Below are 23,662 nucleotides of genomic sequence, written 5' to 3'. Positions count from 1 at the left end.
CACCCCTCCTTTTCAGAGAGCAGCAAACCTTAGTAGCAAACATTCTGATAGCACCCATGGTTGCCAGATACGTTATGGCAATTCTTATAAGCTCTGCCTCACGGCTCTGCAGAGGTAGAGAGGGCACTCAGTAAATGTGGCCCCTGCATCGAGGGGCGTGACCCTGAACTTGGAGAGTGAGCAGGTGTGTTTGACGACGGAGGGAGAAACAAGGTCCAGGCATCAAGGGATGTGCGGCCAATCAGGGAAGCATGGCAGATGCAAAACAGTAAAACTTCATTACTTCCCACTTGAGATCATTCCAGCAGGGATGAGGATGAGCAGAGCTGAGCAAGCACGAGGCTAATAAGATTGCAGGGGGTGTGTTTAACCTACTTGCAAGAATGAACTATTTCCTGGCCCCTTAGAAGCTCCGTTTCCATGCAAACAATGGTTATACAAATGAAAAGGCTCTCTAGTCTCCTCATTAAAGCAGTGCCTCAAAGGACCAATCGCTACCTGAATCTCCTCCATTAGCCCAGAATGAGGTACAATGTATATAAATGAAGATGTTTGAATTACAAAATGCTTTTTAAATAGGATGGATTATAAAAGTTTGGTCCTGACGAGCCTTCTGATTCCACTGCTTTATTTTGGCAAGAGATGCGAGGCCACACTTTCTTCCTTTAGGCCATTCTCGGCTCCCTTTGTCCCTCCCTCCCTTTCTCTTTTTTGGGTCCCAGCTGAATCAGGGAGAATCTCACAGCCAGACTGTTTGGGCTTCACTCTTCAGTCAGTGAAAGCCGTAGGAAGGGAAGGGTTTCAGCTGGGAAAAGACAAGTCACATCTTCACTGTAATAAGGTCACTCTGGCGGCAGGGTGAGGAGGGGACAGACTGGAGGGGCCCAGGGTAGGCAGAGGTGACAAGAATGAAGACGGGAGTGGAGAGGTTCTGGAAGGGGCAGGGGCAGTGGAGTGGAGGGAAAGAAATGTCCATGGGTCACCTGTTCCACAGCCGCGCCTCCGCGGAGAGAGGATCAGAAGAGGGTCAGCGAGGCCCTCGAATGTCAGGCACGTTCTTCTAGTAAAGCAACCCCAGAGCCCCCACCCTCCCGTTTAGCCATTTTGCATACTCAGCTCCAACAGGACTTGTTATCAGGGGTCGAAGCTCCCTGCAAATGGAAAAGAGCCCTTAATTAAGTAGGAATAGGGTGGTTGGGTGGGTGGGTGAGGGAGGGGTAATGCGGAGCGAGACGCTTCTAAAGGGAGGCACCCCTAAGCAGTGCGTGAAAAGCCAAAAGTCATAAGACGCTGAGGGGCCCTCGTACAATCACCCTAGAAACAGTTGGACAGGGTCTTATAAACTTCCGCCCAGCCGTGGCGCTCCTCGGTCTCTCCCCGAGAGCAGTGAAAGCACGTGTCCGTCCCAGCACTGGTACACGCATGCTCATAGCACCTTTATCTATAACTCCCCAAACTGAGAGCAACCCAAGCGTCCATCCGCAGGTGAGCGCATAGACAAAAGCAAGTACCTGCGTGCAGTGGAATGATACTCAGCCATAAAGAGGACAGAACTATGGACAGAGGCAATGACATGGGTGAATCTCAAAATAATGATGACAAGTTAAAAAAAAGAAATAGTGCACACTCTATGATTTCATTTATGTGAACTATTGGTTGCCTGAGTTTAGGGGGTAGGGGGAGTTTACAAAAGAACACAAGGAAACTTTGGGGAGCGATGTGTTCATTATTCTGATTGTGGCAATGGTTTCAACGGTGTATACACACGTCAAAATCCAACAAATGCATAAACTTTACGTACAGTTTATTGTTTGTCAATTATACCTCAATAAGGCTATAAACAATTTTTTTAGAGGAAAGGCTCCCAGAAGACATATAGTGTAGGGGCACACTAACACCCCGCACTCCCCTTAAGATGTGGCAGGGCGAGACTGGTGTTTGTCATGATGGCCTTGATCCTGGGGCAATTTAATTAATGTCCAGCCAACTTTTTCTAAAAAGGAGAGAGACATAGATGCAGAGTTGATGGAAAAAGCGCCTTTAAGTGTTTTCGTTTAAAAATATTGCTCTGTCTTCTTCTGTATATATATATGCTCACCACAGCAAATAGTGCCTGGTCCTCGGTAGGGGCTTAGTAATTTGTTTTAAATGTTTAATTAATCAACGGAGTAAGGAGAAGAAACTGACAAGCACTTACAGCCCCGTTCTAAGTGCATTTACATACGCTCATCAACTTAGAATTCGGTTCTCAGCAAAAGTCACCGACTGGATCATCTGATTCCCCAACAGTACAGACAGAGTAACTCCGAGAGCCATCCCTGTGTCCCCCCAGCCCACCCTCTGTGCCAAAGTCCATGATCTCAATTCTGTGAGAATCTAGGACTCTTCCCAGTGGAAAGGCAAAGCCAGGAGAGGAAAGACAATCGGAGGCTTTTAAGTTGTGTCAGGTGTGGAGAATGTGAACGCGACTGGCTCAGCAAACTGCAGTCGCCAGAATTAAGGGGCCCACCGGAAGCCGGAAGAAAGGAGTTTGGGAACATTACAGACCGTCCTGTTTATCTCAGCGGGCAGGAAGCAGATGGCTCTCATTACCTGGAGAGGTGGCAAGGCTCGGAATAGAAATACACACGAGAGCAGTGGAAGCAGATTCTGGAACCAGAGAGCTCAAATTATTTTGTTGGTGAAGGAAGATCTGTGAAGCAGTGTCAGGGTAGGGGGATGGGGCCCAAAGACAATTCGCAGGTTCTGTCATCCACCAGGCTTGGTTTCGAGTCACGGTATCCACCTACTCACTCTGTGACCTCAGTCGTGTTACCTCTTCTCTGGGTGCCTCATTACCTCATCTATACAATGGGGATAATATATTATTATAGCTACATATTACATATTAGGGCATGTATTATATACTGCATTATAACAGAGTAGTGTCAAGGATCCACTGAGATAGGGTAAAATGCTTAACACAACGTCTCTCATTGTAAATCTCCATAAATATCAGCACTCCCCCTAGAGGCTGTAACCCCACAAGGCAGGTATTATAACACCCGTTTATCAGACAGAGAAAAAGAAGCCCAGAGAAGCCAAAGGGCCTTGTCCAACTTTGTACAGCTAGTTAGATGCAGAGCCCACGCTAGAGCCCAGGACGCCTAACTTAGCCTAATCTGGCTTAGGCTGTTTCCACTACCCTCATTCATACAGTGGATATGCCCTGATCACCTACCATGTGTCCAGGCTCACCTTCAAGGAGCTCATTTGCTTTCCTGGGAGGTAAGACAAATAGGTAACAAGGTAGCATAATAAGGACAGGTAGGTGGACCCAGACAGATGCAGCCCTGGGGAGGAGGAGAGGAACTCTGTCTATACAGGGAGCAGGCAGTCAGGGCAACCTGCCTGGCAGAGGCGACATCTGAATGCAGACGCTATGAACCGCTATGTATCTGTGATTCTATCCGTTGGACTCTCATGCCACACCAGCTCTGAGCTAAGCCCTTGAATTATCCCACATAAGCTTCTCAACTGCCTGATGGGATCCCATATGGGCTTTGAAAGATGGCTAGAGGCTTGCCATGTGGACAAGACAAGAAGATGGTCTAAGCAGAGGTAACAACCTAGGCAAAGACATGGAGGCAGGGACCAAATCCTTGACATCTCTGCATCTACCCCCTCCAACCCCCAAGTCTCAGCATAGGGAATGGCACAGAATAGTCCGAAATACTGTGCTGAAGGTGGACAGCCTATAGTCCTGGCCCCAGGTCTGGCAGAGCCCTGTAACCAGCCCTCGCATGGCCTCACCTGAGCCATGGTGGCTCAGGTGGGGCCCCCACTATCTCTCCACCCAGCTTTTCAAAAACACAGTTACTCACCCTTCAGAGCTGCCGTCAGCGTTGGTCAACTCCAGCCACCAAACTGCAGTACACTGATCTCGCCAAAAACCTTTGCAGTTATTAATAGTTTATTGATCTCAGACAATTGCTGATGAGAGTAGGTCTCTTCACCCCAGTCCTCTTGGGGCTCTGTTATCTGTGAAGGCCCTTTATTCAGCATGCAGATCAATGCCACTCAAGTCTGGGGAAAGGGAGGTCCCTAGGCTGCTTAATCCACTTCAGAAGGGTAATATGAAGGCACAAGCTCAGATGAAGCACTCAGAGGTAGCTCGGTCCAGTCAATGCTATGGCCTGGAAGCTTCCAGGTTCGCAGATGAGAACTAGAGTCCCCCTGGTTTCCAGCACAGAAGGAGACAAGATTCTCCATGCTCACACACAGCCATCACTCATCAATTTAATAAATACTTATTGAGTACCTACCATGATATGCAAGGCCTGGGATAAACTGGTAAACCAGACAGGTGCAGACTCTGCCTTCATGGAGCTTACCATGCTTGGCAAGAGAAGTAGGACCTTGTAGAGTCACAACATATGTGATTAGATTAGAGTTGAGACAAGCACTACTAAGGACTGGTATGAGGAGACCTGCTGTATCCGTTAGCTATGGCTGTGTAACAAGCCATCCCAAACCTGGATGGTTTCAAGCAATAACTCATGAGTCTAGGAGTTGGCTTGGCTGAGTGTGGCTTCTGAGTGTGGCCTTTGCTGGAATGACTGGGCCAACTAGGGCCTCTCTCCACATGTTTGCGTGCTCTATCAGAGGCAGGGAGAAAGTGAATGGGGTGGTGTTCTTTTGAGACCGATGCTTAGAATTTGCACACAAACATACTGTTGGTCAAAGCACGTCACGAAACCAAGAATGGGGAAATAGATTCCACCCCTAGATGGAAGGAATTGTAAAGGTGCATGGCAAGAGGCATCGATTCAGGGAGGCTACTAATCCCAGCCTCAGTGTGATCAATCTACCAACCCACCTAGTCTACTATGAAAGTGACCGTTTCTTTGTAACTTGAAAGATGTAGCCAGGGGAAGAAAACCCAATATTCTTAAGGGGGAAAAAATATTGCCAACGGAAAGTGTTTAATCAAAACAGGAACTTAGCTAAAATGCACCTGTGGGTGTCACTTAGGAGGGATTCTGGATGGGATCCTGGACCAGAAAAAGAACATTAGTGGGAAAACTGGTGACATCCAGATAAAGTCTGGAGTTGAGTTAATAGTGATGTATCGATGTTGGTCTCTTCATCTGGCAGCTCTCTCGTGGTCATGTAAGGTGTTGATAATGGGGGAAGTTGGGTGAGGGTGCACAGGAACTCTCTACTCTGTGCAACTTTCCTGTAAATCTAAAATGATTCCAAAGTAAAAACCTTATTTTTCAAAAAGGAATTTGGCACACGGGAGGAATGGAAAGAAGGCTCTCCTAGCTGGAGGAAGGAGGAAGGCTGAGGTGTGGCTGGGGATGCAGCAGAAACCAACTGTGCAGGAATTAGGGGGGGGGGGGAGACGCGGGGGGCCTTATTTAACCTGAGATAAAGAGATTCTGGTCTTTATCTTAAGAGCAGAGGGAAGTCCTAGAAGCTTTAGGAGGGGGAATACCAGTATGGCCATTTGCATTTGAAGAAATCTGGGTTCTATCTTGAGAATGCCTCAGGAGGGAGATGAGCGAGGGCACAGAAAAACAGTTAGCTGTTCACCTTTGTGTTCCGGGTGAGAAAAGGTCGGGGCAGTGGAGATCGACGAAGTGGAGAGTTCAGGGTATATTTAGTAGGCAGAACACGTGGGGCGTGGTCACTGACTATCTGGGGAGTAGAGAAATGGGGGATATCAAGAGTGGTGCCCAGGAGTGCGTCCTGGACGGATGGTGGGGGGCAGGGCCATTTGTGGAGCTAAGGCGACCCGTAGAAGGAACGTCTGAATCTGTAGAAAGAGCCCGTAGTGAGAAGCTGCCTTCTTTATAAAACACCAATCCAGGTGTCCTCTGAGCCGTCTTCTATGCCACCTGTGTTGTGTTACCTACGCGCATCACCCGAACATATTGCTTATGTTACTGTCACCTGAGCATGTCATTAGTGTAGCAATTACCTAGACATGTCGCCTGTGTTGCTATCACATAAACACATCTGCATATATCACCTATGTGGCGGCTACCTGAACAGTTCCACCTGTGTGTCAACCATGTCCTTATTATCTTATTACATCACCTGGGGAGCTGCAAGCTACACACGTCCCCTGAGACTGTCTCTTCACAGAGCTGTCATCTGAGCACGCCACCTGCACACCTGTCGCCTACAGAAGTCACCTAAGCAGGTAGCCTCTATAACTGACACCTAGGAGTGTCACCTAAACATGTCACTCGAGGTCACTGTCACTCAGCAACAGTGCCCAGTCAAGAGGCTATTTTTCAGTCTAGCTGCGTTACAAAGAAAGTAGTTCCCTACAGTTTCCACCATCACTGTGCTCATCTCAGAGCCTCGAGGAGAGGGAGGCAGCATCTTCCCGCAAAGTTTCCCTGATGAAAAGCTCCCTGCTCTTTAAGTCTTTCCTGACAGTCGGGTAGACCAGATGTCGACCTCTGGTATTCTATGTAAATGAAGGTATTTGTTTATGATAATGTGTGCTGAGTGGTAGGAGACAAAGCCAGTCCCTTAGAAGGGCTGGCTCTGCTCAAAGAGATGACAGCTAAGGAAGTAGATGAGGGTCCAGGTGTAGGGGTGGGAGGAAGGGAAGGGAAGTGGGGGACAATGAGTCACAAGGAAATGGAAGCTGGTAGACAAAGAGATGGGGGACAGCTAAAATGAGAGAAGAAAGGGGTAAATCTGAGGTTAGATTGCTCAGCAGAAACAGATGGGGGAGAGAGGCTTAGCTGAGCAGAGTGGAAAATGTGTCCACAACGGGTGGAAATGAAGAACTGAACTGAAGGATGCTCCCTTCTCAAGGTGGCAGGTCTCAGAGAGAGCTGGCCTGACTCACGCAAAGTTACATAACATACCAACAGCAGGGGCAGGATTTGAACTTGGCCCCCTCTGACACCACGTCAGGGCTCTTCAGTACAGGAGTGAAGGAAGATCTGCCTTGTAGGCATTTTCCACAGGGAGAGAGAATAATGTATAAACTCATATTTAGCATGGTCTGACCCTGTAGACCCTATAGAAGGATCTAGAACATGAATCGTCAAACTACAGCCTATGGGTCAAATCCAGACTGTTTTTTAACAGCCAGTGAACTAAGAATGTTTTTTACATTTTTTTTAATGATTAGGGGGAAAAATGAAACAGAAGATTTCATGGCACAAGAAAATGCATAACATTCCAATTTCAATGGTTGTAAATAAAGTTTTATTGAAACACAGCCACACTGATTTGCTTTTGCACTGTCTGTCGCTACTTCTGCTTTACAAGGACAGAGTTGAGTCATTTGTGACAGAGACTGTGGAAGCAACAAACCCTAAAATATTTACTCTCTGGACTTTTAGAGAGTAAAGGTACGAGAGGGTCTCTCCCGTCCTCAGAGTCACCTCCTCTAAGAGGCCCTCCTGGCTTCCTCAGGCAAGAGCTGCTCCTGCTCGGCACTTGGATAAGCTCGCCCTCTCCCACGTGATCTGGAGTGCCGATAAGCTTCCCTGCCTAGGCTTCTTGGAGACAAGAATTTTACTGTGCTTCTTCTCAAGTCCCCAGGGCTGGGCATAAAGTGACAGACAGCAAGGCAGCATTCAAATTCCCATCCTGGTTCTTATTGGCCATATTGATGGGGAGAGGGGCTATTACGTCTCCTCTGGAGCCTCAGTTTCCATGTCTGTGAAACGGGAAAAGCGATCCATGCATAGAGGGTGGCCATGAGAAACACGTGAGGCGATGACCAGGTATCAGTTCCATATTGCACACCAGCGACCTCAGAAGCCATGTCATCCTCAGGGCCCCCGGGAGTGGGCACCACTGTCATTCCCAGTTCATGAGGCCGAAAAGAGCACAGATTTAACTCCGGCTGAGCACACAGCCCGCACCTTCACCTTCCGAAGCGTGGAGCACAGGGCCTGGCATGCGGTCGGTGTTCCAGGAGTGGCGCCCCTCCCCCCAGCACAGCACGTGGCTGTGTGGATGATCCAGGGGTATTTCCTGAGCAAAGGCTCAGCAGTGGGCGGTGGGTGGGTTCCTGGAATGCTGGGCCTTCCAGCCCCTCACGCTGCTCCTCTGCCTCCCCCAGGCTGCCCGAGGTCCGTGTCTCGGACAATGGACCCTATGAGTGCCACGTGGGCATCTATGACCGTGCCACGAGAGAGAAGGTGGTGCTGGCATCAGGCAACATCTTCCTCAACGTCATGGGTGAGTGCAGGGCCCCTGGCCCCAGCATCACAGTGAGGAGGGGGGTGTGTGTGTGTATGTGGGTGTGTGTGCGCACACACACACGTGCATGTGTGCACAGAGGGGCTGTCCCAGGAACCACCTGCCAAAATGCCTGTCACGCTGGCAGTGGACCCTCTTCTTTCCCACCTTGGCCCTTGAGGGGCAAGGAGACCACCTTGCCCCTCAAGGACTTGACCCCTGAGGATTTCCTCTCAGGACCTCCTTATCCTATCATCACTGAGACCATGACCTCATCCCTGGGTCTTCCAGGACTGGGCGCTTTGAGAGCCTCTGTCACATTGATTGGAACAAATGAGGAACTTGAATGAATAGTAAGAGCTTCCCACAGGGCAGAAGGCTGTCACAGTTTGGGGGCTTCAGTTTCCCCTTCCGTAAGATGGGGGTGGGATGTGGACCTAGTGGATCATTCACGGATCCCTCAGCTTCTGGTTCCGTGACCCAGTGAGGACTCGGGGATGGAGGGACTGGGCACTGTGGGAGCAGCTGTGTGACTCCTTTCCCAGACTGGAGCCAGGAGCCACATTCACAGAAACACCCGTGGGAAAACTGCAGTGGGGGTGGGTGCTCCCCTGGGGGATTGACAATCCAGAAGCCTCCCTGGCGGGTCTGAGCATCTCAGCAGCCGTGCATACCTGCTGCAGAGAGGATGATTCTAACCCAGCCATGTGTTCCCTCCCTGGACCTCCCAAGGCCTTTCCTGAGATGCTGAAGCATCAGGTGATGAATTAGAAAGCGAGCTAACCTGGATGTCAAGGCTCCTGGGTTCTGACCCTGTTATCTGTGCCTCCATTTCTACATCTGCAAAATGGGGACGATAATGCTCGTGCCTGTTTTTCTGGCGGCCTGTGTCCCCCACCCCAGCCTCAGTTTCCCCTTGCCCCCAGTGATCTCTGAGCCCTTCGGCGCTGACATCCTTGACAGGCAGCCTCTCAGATTCTGCCGGCAGAACTCTCGGGACTTGGCATCGACTCTAGGCTCCAGCGTTCTCTGATTTTCTTAGCAAATGATATTTATCAGGGAAAAAAAGCTTACGGTACAAGGGCAATCAATGAAAGCATAAAGGCCCTATTGAAAGCCGTTGCTTCTGGGGAAATTGAAAACCTCCAAAAGCCAGACCTCCCCCAAGGGACATTGATTCCCACAGTGGCAGTATATGGTATATGGTGTGTTTTGGTTTCCTGGGGAACGGGCCATGGCGGGGAGGTGACGGTGCCAGGAAACGCCTCTTCCAGTGGCCCGCTCACTGATCGGCCCGTCAAACATGGGCAGGGAACATTCTCGGTGCTCAGCCCTGGGTAGGTCATACCAGGGAACCAAACTTAGTTTGTACCATCAAGGGGCTCCCAGTCCGAAGAAGGACATGTATGCCATCGTGTACTCACCAGATATTTATTGAGCACCTGCTATATGCCAGGTAATGGACACACATCTTTAAAAGGACATCATTTTTGTCCTTGGGGAGTTTGTGTCCAGTGCATGAGACAAGCGTAAAACATATGCGTAGATGAATAAGCAAGATGATTGTGGATGGTGATAAATACCAGGAAGAAAAATAGAGCAGGGCAATGAGATAACAAGTGACTACAGGTGACGTGGTGGCTAGCTTAGGGAGAGGACTCAAGAAAGGCCCCTCAGAGACTGCTGGGCTAAGTGCTTTCCATGTTATGTCATTTAGTCCTCACCACCAACCCGAGGCGAGATACTAGTGGTGCCGTTATGCCCATTTTGCAGATGCAGATAAGGAGGCACAGAGAAAGCAGACAACTTGCCTAAGTTCACACAGCCAGGATCACAAAATTTCCCTTTGCTATCAGGCAGCTTAGTGTTGGGACCACACTTTCGGAACATTGATCTAAGCCTCTAAGTATTCAAAAAAATACGAATTCTGTATATATCTACATCGATACATATATATCAACATCTGTATCTATAGTCCTATCCATATACAACATATCTCTCTCTCCTTCTAATTCTCACCTTACCTTATCCCAGGGCTGAGAGAGACGGCGGGGTTGAGCATGAGGGAAGTTCCCCTCTGGTAATTCAGCAGCCACATCAGCTGGGAGGCAGGAACTATACTGATCCCATTGCTTAGACCTGGACTCAGAGATGGGAGGGACTTGGCCAGGGTTGGGAGGATTCAATGAGACAATCTACAGAACAGAATGTTCTGAGCTCAGGCACATTCTGAGTGCTCAATAAATAGTATCTCTTGTAGTATCAACAAATAGTAATAATGTCAGTTAAAAATCTGGCACAGTTAGAAAGGTTAAAAATTGTGCCACCTCCCCTCCCCCAACTCCATGATGCTCTCCTTTAAATATATGTCAAGCCATGCTTCAAAAATTAAAATCTATTCATTGTTTTGGCCTGTCTGTGACATAGCATAGACCCTTTCTTGTCACACCTGCACACACAAAGAGCCTCCCTTCCAAGCTAGCGGAGGTCGTTGAAAGCTGGGGTCTCTCCTTTGTGTCACAAGGGACCCTAAGGACTGGCAGATAACAGTGGGATAGATAGCCCCTGTACAATTCGGGAGTCAAAGGGAAGCTTCCCAGGACAGTGGGGAGGGGGAGCCGGGGAGCTGGGCACGGTTCAGGGCATCAAAAGCACAGCGCGGTTCTGCCAGAGAGGGGAGCTGGGCAATGCTGTCTGCCATCGCTGTGTCTGCATCCAGCGCGTTCTAACGCGCGCTTTCCAGAGGCCTCCGGCTGGAGATCAAAATGCAAGAGCGGCTGTAATTTCACGCCTATAACAGCCCCGCTATGTGGTGGGGAAAGACGTTTGGGAGCCCCATGGGTGACACCGAGGGTTCGTGCCGCACATAGTCATTAAAATGTTTTTATATGAGCTACAGATAAATTGTAAGCCAATTTGAAAGGTGCATGCTGGGCCACGGGAACGCATTATACACCGTCACGGAAGCATTGCAAAGGCTCTTCTTGGGGGTGCAGGTTAGGCGGGAAAGCATGTTAAGGGTGCGATGTTACAATCAATTAGATTGTGAGGCCCAGACACCCCCACCCTGTCCAAGCCGAAGACATTGCTCTTCTGGTTCTGCCAGAGACCAAGGCACAGGGTTTCTCTGCCACCCTCGCCAGATCCACTGTCACCACCAAAGGGGCTCTTCCGGCCCTTAGCTGTTAATCAAGGCCACTGTCCATCAAACATGGGCTGTGCGCCTGGCATTGAGTGCTCAGTGTCAATCTATGGTTAATCACATGACCCTTCAGGAGCCTGCCGAAGCAGGTATGGTCATCTCCCTTTTACGAATGAGGGGACGGAGGCTCTGTATATGTAAGGGGCTCACCCATGTGAGTGACAGAGCTGGGGGCAGTCCCATCGCGTCTGCCCAAGATTAGAGCTGGTGCTCCTAGCAGCAATTCTGAATTCCCAAGGGAAAACTTTGACACAAGGGCTGTCAGTAACACAAACAGGAAGTAACAGGAAGCATGGGGCAGGGACGGTGGAGAGAGAGCAGACCTCAGTAAGCCTGAGCCCTCGCTAGGAGCACTTAGTTCTCCAAATGCAGATGTTCAGGTGGGACTATTTTTCCTTTGGGGGCCTGTAGGAGTCTAGGAAAACAAGGAGCACATTTGAGCCCCCCACTTCTTCATTCTTGTACCCCTGTCCCTGTGGGTGCTTCCCCAATCCTCTAGTACCCCCACTACTCAAACCCTCTGAAAGGAGCACTGGACTTGGAGTCCAGCAGACCTGGGTCCAAATCCAGGTCAATGTCCACTCGTGACATGGACAGTTCAGTACTGAGCTTCTCTGTTAAAGTATATTAGAAGATGGTTTGAATGCCCACACACGGGCATTCTAAATCAGAGTCCCTCTGCGGGTCTGTGCCTCTGTGTCCAAATTTCCATCTCTTACAAGGACATCAGGCATTGGATGAGGTGCACCCCAATCCAGTATGATCCCATCTTAAGTTGGTTATACCTGCAGAGCCTCTGTTTCTAAATAAGGCCACATTTACAGGTACTGGGGGTTAGGACTGGAACATATGTTTCTGGGAAACACGATTCAACCCACAACAGTAACTGAGCCAGAAGGTAGCAGGATTCACTGTCTGGCTCTGAATCCAATACTCTCTATTCCCACCCACGTGGGACCCCTTCATTGAGCTTTCGCTAATATGTCAGTTGCTGTGCTAAGTTCCTCATACGATAACTGACTGACCAATCACAAAAACTGTTAGGTGGATACTACCATTTCCCCTTTGACAGATGAAGTAACTGAGAGAGGTTATGTCACTTGCCTAGGCCACCCACCCAGCCGGCAAAGTCAGGGTAAATGGATGCATCCTATACACTTAACCATTCTGCTCTACTGGAAGTCACAAAGTATCAATAAGCATTAATAAAACATTTTATCTCAAGATTCTTCTCTCAATTCTGGAGGTGTCCAAGTGAGATTGGCAGAGGAAGGTAGAATTTTGGAATCTGCAATGGCCCCAAACCACACCGTATGCTTTTCAAACCTGGGGCTGGAGAACACAGCTTCCAGCCCAGAGAACAGTTGTTAATGAGCTTTGCAAAGCTTGTCTTTTTGTTTTGTTTTGTTTTGTTTTGTTTTGTTTTCGGTATGTTTTACTGAATTTTTATTAAGTGCATCTGGTGCTTTTTCCTCCTTGTTTTTTAAAAAATGGTTTTATTGAGCTGTAATTCACATAACATAATTCTATCATTTAGAGTATACCATTCAGTGGTTTTTAGCATATTCACAGAGCTGAGCAACCACTTTTCTTTCCAGCCAATTTTACCGCATTTTCAATACTCCAAAGGAAATCCTATACTCGTTAGCAGTTACTCCTCGTCCCAAATCCCTCCCCGCTAGTCTTAGGCAAACACTCATCTACTTTCTACCTCTGTGGATTTGCCTGGGCATTTCATATTACTAGGATTACACAATATGCGTTCTTTTATGGCTTTTGTGATTTCTTTCACTTAGGATAAACCATACCGGAGCATGTATCAGAGCTTCATTCCTTTTATTTATTTATTTACTTATTCATTCATTCATTCATTCATTCATTTTAGGTGAGGCAACCCTTGGTTGACCTCACAGATTGCAAGGACCTTGTCAGCTTACAATCTCTTATTTTTTATTTTTGTTTTTACGCCCACAGCACCTGGTCTTCCTAGGTGATCTCCCATCCAAGTACTAACCATGCCCAACCCAGCTTAGCTTCCAAGATCAGCCGGGATTGGGCTTGTTCAGGATGGCATGGCCGTAGACTCATTCCTTTTTACAGCTAACTAACATTCCATTTATAATAGATGACACTTTTTTACCAGTTGATGGACATTTAGATAGTTTCCACTTTGGGGCTATTATGAATAATGCTACTACAAACATTCGTGTACAAGTTTTCGTGTAAATATATAGTTTCAATTCTCTTGTGAAGTGGTATTTTGATTTGCATTTCTCTAATGGATAATGATATTGAGCATCTTTTCATGTGCTTATTGGCCATTTGTAGATCTTCTTAGAGAAATATCTTCAGATCTTTTGCTCATTTTCAATTGGGTTATTTGTCTTTTTATCATTGAGCTGTAAGAGTTTCTTATTCCAGATACAAGGGCCTTGTCAGATATATAATTTGCATACATTTTCTCTCATTTTGTGAGTTATCATTTCACTTTCTGGATCGAGCCCTTTAAAGGAAAAAAGGTTTTCATTCTGATGAAGTCCATTTATATACTTTTTTTTTCTTTTGTGATTTGTGCTTTTGGTGTTGTATCTAAGGAAGATTTGCCTAACCCAAAGTTGTAGTTTACTGCTATGTTTTTCTTCTATGAGCATTTATAGTTTTTAGTCTTATGTATAGGTTTATGATCTATTTCGAGTTCATCTTTGTACGTGGTGTGAGGGAGGAATCTGCTTCCATCATCTGCATGCGGGTACTCAGTGGTCCCAGCACCAATTTTTGAACAGCCTCTTCTCTCCCCATTGAATTGTCTAGGCGTCCTCATTGACTGCAAATGTGAGGGTTTATTTCTGGACTCTTTATTCTATTCCCTTGATCTATACGTCCTCGTGCACTTCTGGTGCTTTTTAAAGCTATCTGGCCACCTCCAGCCTGGTTCTGTCACTCTCCTTTTGTGTGCCTTTGGGCAATCAGTTCACAGAAGTCCTCCAGTGGCCAGTTCCTTCAGTTTTCACATTATAAGAAATTCACCCCGGGGCTAGTGAGTGCTCCCAGAGGGAAAGAGACTACAGCATGCTGGGGTGTTGGAGACTGTGCCCACTCTGTGTGGCCAGGCCGGAACCCAGGCTCTCTACAGATCTGCCTTCAAAGACCACATTCTTGAACTCGGTTCTCTGGACTCCCAACCCAGTGCTCCTCTCTAGAAAAAGGAGCACATTCCCGGAACCAATAATTGAAGGGTCAAAGACCTCTCTTGACTTGGGAAGGAGAAATGCCAATGGCTTCTAGTGGGATGGGGGAAATATGAGGGCTCAGGGAAGACCCAGAACCCCTCAAAGGCCTGGTGATGCTCCCGCAGGCTTGAGCAAAACAGAAGAAACACAACTCAGCCTCTGAATGACACCAATGAGACCCTGCTCTCAAGGAGCCTGCCAGAGCACAGGACGGCTGTCGGGGGTTGGGCGTCTCCCAGGCAGAATGGGCAGGCACTGCACTGCGGATGGAGGGTGTATGTGGCCCTCCGGGGGCAGGTTAGGTCCACAGAGGGAGGAAGCTTGTCTGAGAATCGCTCGGGATCTGCAGGCAGGGGAGCTGTGAGAGAAGACTCAGAGCTACCTCACCAGCCCTCTTCAGAGCCCAGGACACCTGCTGGGTGGGAAATGATCGGCTCCTTCCCCTGTCTTGGAGCCTGAGCAGATGAGCCTCCTGCTGGGCTTGAACTAATTACATGAAATGGTCCCAGGCAACTGTAGTGGCCACAGCTCCAGGGAGCACACGCTGCTTGCTGTCTGCTGTCGAGCAGAGGTGTGGGTGGTTTGGGATCCAGGCCAGGACTGCAGAGGAGGCCTAGGGTGCTGAGGGACAGAGAGGCAAACCCAAACCTCCACTTCCCACCCCAGAAGCTCCCAGGGTCCTGATGACCAGGCCTGAGAGAGCTGAGGAGTGGTTACGAGTATGAGCCTTGCATTCAGCCATGAACTTCAAAACCAGTTTGCAACTGCTAGTAATAAAAGCAGCAAATGTTTATTGAACATTTACTATACACCAGGCGCAGTTCTGTTTTGCACCAGTCAACACATTTAATTGTCATAACAGCCTTCTAAGGTAGATTCTGCTGTTATTGTCCACATTTTACAAATGTGAAAACGGAGTGGTTAAAATTTTGCCCGAGGACGCAGGTTCAAAAAGGCTAGAACTAGGATCCAAACGCGGGCAGACAGGCTCCAGAGGTCCTGGGCCTAACCACTACCTACACTGGCAGGTTGTTTAAGCTCCTTGAGTCTCAATTTCCCCATCTGCTAAATGAGGGTTCCAATAACACTTCCCCCGCTGGGGCATGAGATGTACAGGTCGGTGTCCCAAGCTCACAATGAACCCACCAAAAGATTAGTTGTTACTTCTCACCCATTTTGCCTTAACTTCCACCCTGCAAATGCCAGTGGGGCCCAGGAATGGGGTCAGAGCTGCAGGAAGGGACATCAGCCCAGCCGAAGCTCCATAAGCCAGGTAGTGACAGCTCTGGCCACTTGCCCCGGGCACCGGTAGAAGAGATCAGAAAAGAAGCAACGTTCCAATGCCACCTCCTCCACAGTCTTGCTGCAACTTTTCTTCTGTAAGCCTCAGTTTCTTCATCTGGAAACTTGGGGTGATGAAGGTTCGTACTTCATAGGGCTCTTGTGAAGAGTAAATAAGATCGTGCATAGAGAAAGTGCTCGGCCCAGGTCTGCTGGCCCGTTTGGAGGGCAGGGTGGTCAGTTAGAAGGAGAGAGAGACAGGAGCCAGCCCAGGGCTCGGGCAGTATAGTCTGGACATTCCAGGTATTTCCAGACAGGAGTCACAGGACATGAGGACCAACTGGAAAGATGAGAGCAGATGTGGGGGACATAGCAGGCGGAGATGGAGGTGGTCTCCTGAGAAGGTATCAATGAAACATGGGATTTCACTCAGCAGACGGTGACTACAGGAAGTGGACCGCTTAGGGCTGTAGTCCTAAGGACCTCTGCAGGCCTCCCTGCCCCCTGCTAGTCAGAGTTCCTGAGCGGGGACAGCTAGATGGGCAGCAAGGACATGAGACAGCTGGCTGGGCTTGGCTGTCAGAGAGGAGCCTGCGGACCAGAAGACTGAGGCCAGAGTGGCCAGGCTCTTCCAAGATGGACATAAGAGCATCTTCAGAGACTGGACACTGCCATCTTGAATGCCTGGACCTGGCCGAAGACCTGGAGGAAGGATGCCCACCTTGCCCACCTGCCTGCCCATGGGCCCCCAGCTAGCTAAGGTCACCGGCTGAGAGCCAGTGCAGAGAGGGGCTGGACAGATGGGTTCGGGGCTCAGAGGAGCACTTTGGAGCTAACCGGATCATCTAACAAGGACAGTCACTTCCTAGCCTCAGCCCCAAAGGCCCAAGCCTGCCGCCGACCACCTCCTGAACAGGCTTTTAGAATCTTCCATTCTGCCTTCTCTGAACATGAATCTGCAAAAGAGGAATGCCCTTGACCGAGCCCACTGTGTGCTCAGCAGCAGGCCCAGCACGTTCCACTAGCCCACTATTCCTCCCTCCAGTCCACCCGCTCCCAGGCGGGCCCTGTGATGCCTCACTGACAGTGGGCGAACTACAGACTGCTCAGAGAGGTCAGGGAACATGCCTGACACCCCACAGCAGGGAGTGGGCTGGGATTTGAGCTCAGATCTGCTGGGAGACAAAGCCCCCCATCCTCCCACAACACGAGGCCGCCAGGAAGATGGAGGGACATCATTCCTCTCTGGGTGTGGGCTGCATGGCGGCCAGACGGATCTCGCCCAGATCCCAGGGTTCCTTTCAACAGCTCGAAACACTTGGGTTGCCCCGTCAGCTGCTCCTGCCTGCCAGCGATCTGTAAGAGCTGTACCTTCACTTTACAGAAGAGAAAACTGTGTCTGCTAATAAAGAGAAGCCCAGAGTATGAACCCAAACATTTCCTGATTGCCATTTTTTGTCCTTAGAGACCCGAGGCCCTGAGCCGGGGGTGGAGACGAGGCTTCCGAAGCATGTCCACACACTGGGTTCGTGATCATGGCTGGAAGGAGCAGATAGCTCACTGAAGCAGCGTGCACCGTTCTGTGCATCTTGTCCCTGGGGCCATAGAGCAGATGTCACCAGTCCTTCTCTGAGACCATTTGCTCATTCATTCCTCATGCAAGTCCTTGATTCAATCAATATTTATCAGCACCTACTATGTGCCTGCTATGGAGAAAGGACTGAGAGACATCCATTTTAATAGGGATCCTCCAGAATATACTGTAATAGTGGTGAATTTTGTGGTTATTTGTGGTTATTTTGTGCCAAATATTGCTCCAAGCACTTTAAACATATTAATTCATTTAATCTTCACAAGTCTAGAAGGTAGGCACAGATCTGCTGGGAGACAGATCTGTGCCTACCTTATTTTAAGAAATGAGGAAACTTAGGCCCAGAGAGGTTAAGTAACTTGCCCAAGGTCACGCAGCGAGTGAGTGGCAAACCCAGACCGCCTGGCTAAGGAGCCTCTCCACAGCCTCTCACAGAATGGCCCGTCATGTCTTTCTGAGACGAGCTGTAGAGAACTGTCAGAGCATGTGGCTGCAGCCCCCTAAGCCCCTCATTAGCTCCCTGGACCTTCCATGTCTCACAGACCACGCCTCCCCTCTCGTTCCAGGATTGCCTCTCTCCACCTCCTACCCGCCCCTTCAGGATCCATCCCCCAGGCCCCACCAGAGCAGGCCTGCAGGTGCATTGTTAAACCTTGACGAGTGTTAGGTCAGTGCGATGCTTTATCCTCACCACCACTGGGAGCTGGATTTAGTGTCTCTAGCAGAAGGTAAACTTCCCTTCCCTTGGACAGGGTCCTTAATTACAAGTGATATGTGGCTGTTGAAACTGCAGTGCCTCGGGCCCAGTGATTTAAGGAGCAGGCATAAGGCTGAGGTTACAGGTGTTAACAGAGCTGAATCAGGAGCTAGAAGAACAGGGACAGGGAGGCTGTGGGAGGAAACAAGCCAGCCCCTGGAAGTGCCTGTCACCTGTAAACACTACTGGGGAGGGAGAGGAAATCCCACCGCCCCATGTACAAAAGGGAAACTGAGACCAAGAGCACACTCCTAGTTGGCTTGGCCCGGGAGTCAGCAGTCCTGTCTCTGCTGCCAGCCTACCTTGCACCCCTGGACTCGGTTTCCCCATCTGTACATGAGAAGCAGGACTACCTCCCTCACTTCCTAGGAATGATAATCTTAATAACAAATAATCTTAATAATCGCAATAATCTTCATAACAAAAGCTAGCTCCGATGGAGTGCTTATTATGTGCCAGGCATTGCACTAAGTTCTTGGTGCGCATTCTTGTGTTTAATTCTCATGACCGCTGGTGGGAGAGTGCTTGTGGTTATGCCCATTTTACAGAAGGGGTCATCAAGGCTCAGAGAGATGAAGCATCTTGCTCAAGATCGCGTGGCTAGCGAGTGACCCAGTGGAGAATCTCAGCTCTCTCTCTGAATCCAGAACCTGACCTCTAGGCTCCAAGGATAAAAAGAAGGAGGAAAGGCCAGTGTCTGCCCTGAAGGAGTCCTCGAAAGATGGAGGAGACAGAGAAGGGCGTGGGTTGCCCGAATTCTGGCAGAAGGAAGACAAGGATGATGGGAGAGGACTAGGGTGCAGGCTAAGGGATGTAGGAGTTCTCGGGAGGGAGAGCCTCCTCCAGGAGGAGGCATCAGGAAGGCTTCATGGAGTGGGTGGCATACAGCTGGGTCTTGTATCCTGGGGATAGGACAGGACAGGAGGCATTTCAGGCAGAAGGAGCCCTGTAGGCGACGGTGTGTGAGCAGCAAAGCATGGAAAGCAGGGAGCATTCCTTTGTGGCAGGACCCTGAAGCAGCGCACGTGAGGAGTAGGTAATAGGAGATGATTAATAACGGCAACAAAAAGACAATGGCTGACATTTATTCAGTGCTTACCAGGTGCCAGGCTAGGGTCTAAGTACTTCACACAATGCTCACAAGAACCTTGTCAAGTAGATATTATAATGACCCCTATGTTACAGATGAGGAAACAGGCACAGAGAAGGTAAGTGACTTGCCAAGGTCACCCAGCTCACGGGTAGCAGAGTCACGATATAGCAGCTTAGCTTCTGAGCCCAGATAAGGCCAACTGCTGTGCCCAGTCCTGGCAGGAGCTGGGGAGGTGAGGAAAGGACCTTTTGGGAAGGCTCTTCATTTGTGTCAGGTCGCCACTGGCCCTGCCTGTCCACCGGACTTGGCACAGGCAGACAAAAGTCAAGACCACAGTGAGACCCTGAATCCAGTGATGTCTGTCCAAGGAGACCACAGGAGTTGGGATGGGCCTGGGAAGCTCCCGGGGATTTGGGAGCAGGACTGAGGGTAGAGAGAGTGTTCACGGGGGACGATGGTGCCAGCCACGCCCTCCCAGCTGATTCTCCCGTGGACCCGAGGCCCATCAGAGGACAGACTCCGACCGCTGAGGTTACCTCACAGGGAGAACCTGAGCTCCTCTCTGCCGACCAGTCCGCTGTCTGACTTCTGGTCAGGAGGTCTTCCTCCACTAACCTGGAACCCTCCAGGCCTCTTGCACACAGAGCCACAGACTCTTCCAACTGGAAAAGACTTTAGGGGTCCCCTAGTCCAGCCCCATCACGAGGTCTCAGAGGAAACTAAGTCCCTGAGAGTGAGTGACAGCTGGTGAGGAGCAGGGTTGTGAGCATGGGCTGACAGCTTAAGCCAGATGTGGTTTCGAGTCCTAACCTTGGTCCTTACTGGCTGAGTGGCTGTGGACCAGTCACCTCTGCAAATGTCAACTCAGCACACCTATGCTGCCCTGTGCTGAGCCCTGGTCAGCAGAATGAACCAATGTCCGTAGCGTGATAAGCTCCTAGGCCAGAATGAGTCGTGTAGACAAAGGCCGGCCACTGTTCCAGGCCCAGCGATGGAGGTTATTGTTCACAGATCTGACGGCCAATAGGTCCATGAGCTTTCCAGTACCAGATGTCCTGCAAAGCACTTCATACGGGACCAGGGCAAGGCCAGGGGAGAGGCCATGTGTGCTGGATCTCCGAGACTCCCCCCTCCCTCAAATCAAGCCCTTCCGCCCTGGCCAGGAGTTGGATCCCATTGGACTGAAGCTTGGCTCTGCCTCACCCAGCTCTTGAAAAAGACACAATCTAATGGGTGTGCGACAAAGGAGACTTAACTGTTTATTGTAGAACCTGGGAGATGGGCACAAGAGTGTTCATTGTACAAATATTTGAACTTTTAGATAGGTTTAAAATTTTTCATAGTAAAATATTGCAAAAACTGAATGCACAACCTCCTTCCCACATAAAAACCCTTCTCCACTACTCCTCCCCTCCCCCAGGTCTCCCCTGGAAATTGCTTTATGAGAAGTAAGTGGCAAGAATGATTTAGTTGCCCTCTAACTTGGAAATCAATTTTAAAATGCTGATAAGACAGGAAAGACTCTGGCCACAGAGCCCTCTGGGAGATCTCCTGCTGGAAGGGAAGGCTCCAGACCAGGGATAAGGGGTGGAGGTTCTGCTGTGAGTTTAGCAGGGGTTGCTCCTGCCATGTACTTCAGTCCTCACAAACGCCCCACATGAGACAGGCACCAGTGTCGCCCTAACTTTATGGGTGAGGATCAGGAAGCTGGCAACTCCCTAAGGGACACCCTGCCTGGGAATAGAAGGGCAGTGATCTTGGAGCCAGGCCCTGGGTGGAGAAGGTCAGGGGTAAATTCTGTTCTGAGCCCCAGAATAGCAAGGCCCAGTGTTTAGAGGGACAAATTCTGCTGGAAGAGGCAGAAGTTTTCCAGAGTGGAGGAAGAGGGAGGGGGGTAAGGTCCACCCAGAGTTTCCAAGCTTCAGTCTACTGCTTTTCTTTTGGTGGGGGGAGTAGGGGTTTGTACAGAGCAGCCTTGAATTTGAACTTGAGCAGGAAGAACTTGAGCTGGGTGCCGCTGCCACAAGCCAGGTCTTGAATATACTTCCCCACTTGCCAGGGCCTCCCCAGGCTTCTGCGGGCTTCCGGAGGCTTCTTTCATAAAGCTACAGTATGACTCGTGGTAAAATCACCCAAGTGTGTAATGTATACCTCTGGGATACATTGAAAACATCCTCTAAATAGCCACCTTGCTGCTATTTAAAACGGTTTCATGTCACACCCCATAGATTTCATCTCCACAGAAATGGCACCTATCGAGGGCCTGAACACATTTGCTCTATTGCCACATAAACTACACTGGCATGGCAGGGTTGAGGCAGCCTTGCACGGTGACCACAGACAGGCTATCTCCAGATAGCAAACCCCAGGTGCAGGGTGGGTCCACATGGGACTGGCAGCCTAGGAAGCCAATCAGAAAACTGGGAACATTAAGAAACAGCCAATCAGAGCATGAGCAGAAAGTTACACAGCTCGTGGGGGCAGAGCTTTGGGGATCTGAGGTCCTTTGACCCAATCAGTGCAGAATCAGAGAGTCCCTGGAGAACTCTGCCTATGCCCTGTCTGCTGAGGCCTGGAGAAGCCATGCTGAGGTTTGCCCTACCTGAGTCTTGCCCTCCCAGGCAGTAATAAGTTTCACTACTGTTTACTGAGCAGCTACTACAAAACAGGTCCTCAGTTCACATAACACCATCATCCAGTGGGGCTTGCTATTTTCGATTTAGAACTGAGCAGACTGCAGCTTACAGAAGTTAAGGCAATGGTTCACATGATGAGCTTGCATTAGAGTCTTCTGGCAGGCTTGTTAAAACCCAGCTGGCTGGAGCCCACCCCACCCCAGCCCACCCTGAGGGTTCTGATTCAGCAGGTCTGGAATGGGGCTCAAGAGTCTGTATTTCTAACAAGCTCTCAGGGAAGGTGGATGCTGCTAGCCCAGGGGACCACACTTTGAGAACCACCGGGTTAAAAGCATCATCTACAAAACAGCACTAGAGTACCAGATCCAGCAGCACCTGTGCCTGGCCTCCCTACCGCTCCTTTGAGTGTGTGTGTGTGTGTGTGTGTGTGTGTGTGTGTGTGTGTGTGTGAGAGAGAGAGAGAGAAAGAGAGAGAGAGAGATTTTGTTTCTCCATCAAGCGTAACCTGAGAACCTGAGCGGGATCCCACTCTGCCCAACCTCACTTATTCACTGCTGCACATGCTGCCCCCCAGGAGTCCCCCCGCTGCTCCCCCAGAGCAGTCAGCCAGAGCCTCCAGTTGGGGTTGTTAATTTTATCTTCCACCACCACGAAAGCACAACAGCTGGCAGGGGAGGGGCGAAGCAGGTGAGTGGGTGCTGCCAGCCAGCTCCCATGGAGTAGGAGGCGGGAGGATGGATTATGCCCGCAGCCACCGGGCTCCCTTACAACCCTGCTCCACTCGGAAGGACCCCCATCTCCTGGCTGGGAGGATCCTGGGCAGCGTCCACCCACACTGGCAATGACCTAGACCCCAAATCCCCTATCCATTGCATCAGCACATGGGCTCCCACAGCTTTCAAGCCGGAGGGAGAGGTGGGCTCAGCTCAGCAGCTGCCACGTAAAAGGGCCCATTGCAGCCCACAGAAGCACAGATGCTGCGTTTTTCTCTCCTGTCACTGATGGTGGCTCCATTTGGGGGCTTTGTGTCAGTTTTTTTTTTCCCCTTGGCTGCTGTTACTACTCAGTTCAATATTTAATTTTCTCGTAAACTGAAGAGTTGTGCTTTTTCCCGCTCCCTTCTCGCTGGAGTCTCCCTCCCATTGTGGGATCTGCCTCCTCTGGCATCTGCTGTGAGAGGGGGCTTTGGGTGGGGCCAGAGATTTCAGCCCTTCCAAATTGTCCTGGAGGGCAGGATGACTGGGTCCCTCCCCGCACTCATCCAATCATTCATCTGACAAATATTTATCGGGCAAATCCTTATGAGTCAGACCTTGGTATGTGACCACATTCTGCCCTCATGGCGCTCACATTCTGGTGGAGGATGTCGGCGTAAAAGACAAGTACACAAACCAACATCTGAAACAACGACACATTATGACGACCTCTATGGAGAAATGACACAGCCCTGTGACAGACGATCCAAAGGGGACCCAGCTTAGATTGCAGGGTGACATTTGAAAGATGAACAGGACCCAGCCATGCAAAAAGCTGAGGGAAGGGCTTCAGGCAGAAGAAGCAACAGATGCAGAGGCCCCGGGATTCGGATGACCTTAGGCTGTTCGTGGACTCCCACACACACAAAAAATCTCAGTGCGTTTGGAATATAAGAGTGGGGGGAGGATCAAGAT

The 23,662-nt window shown here is 49.8% G+C and overlaps 1 protein-coding gene and 1 pseudogene across 1 annotated transcript in view; one reads left to right on the top strand and one right to left on the bottom strand.

Moving 5' to 3' along the window:
* The window catches only part of IGSF21 (immunoglobin superfamily member 21), a 226,341-nt gene that overhangs the window by 185,626 nt on the left and 17,053 nt on the right, over positions 1–23,662 (top strand). The window contains exon 4 of the mRNA XM_039842076.1: positions 8,084–8,202. Coding sequence (XP_039698010.1) covers positions 8,084–8,202 — 119 coding nt within the window. The remainder of the gene's footprint in view (positions 1–8,083; positions 8,203–23,662) is intronic.
* Positions 13,370–13,488, bottom strand: LOC120585973 (uncharacterized; annotated as a pseudogene).

The sequence above is a fragment of the Pteropus medius genome, unplaced genomic scaffold (assembly GCF_902729225.1).
Source record: "Pteropus medius unplaced genomic scaffold, Ma_sr-lr_union100, whole genome shotgun sequence".
Lineage (NCBI taxonomy): Eukaryota > Metazoa > Chordata > Mammalia > Chiroptera > Pteropodidae > Pteropus > Pteropus medius.
Note: the sequence above shows the minus strand (reverse complement) of the source record. Positions and strands in the feature narration are given on the sequence as shown.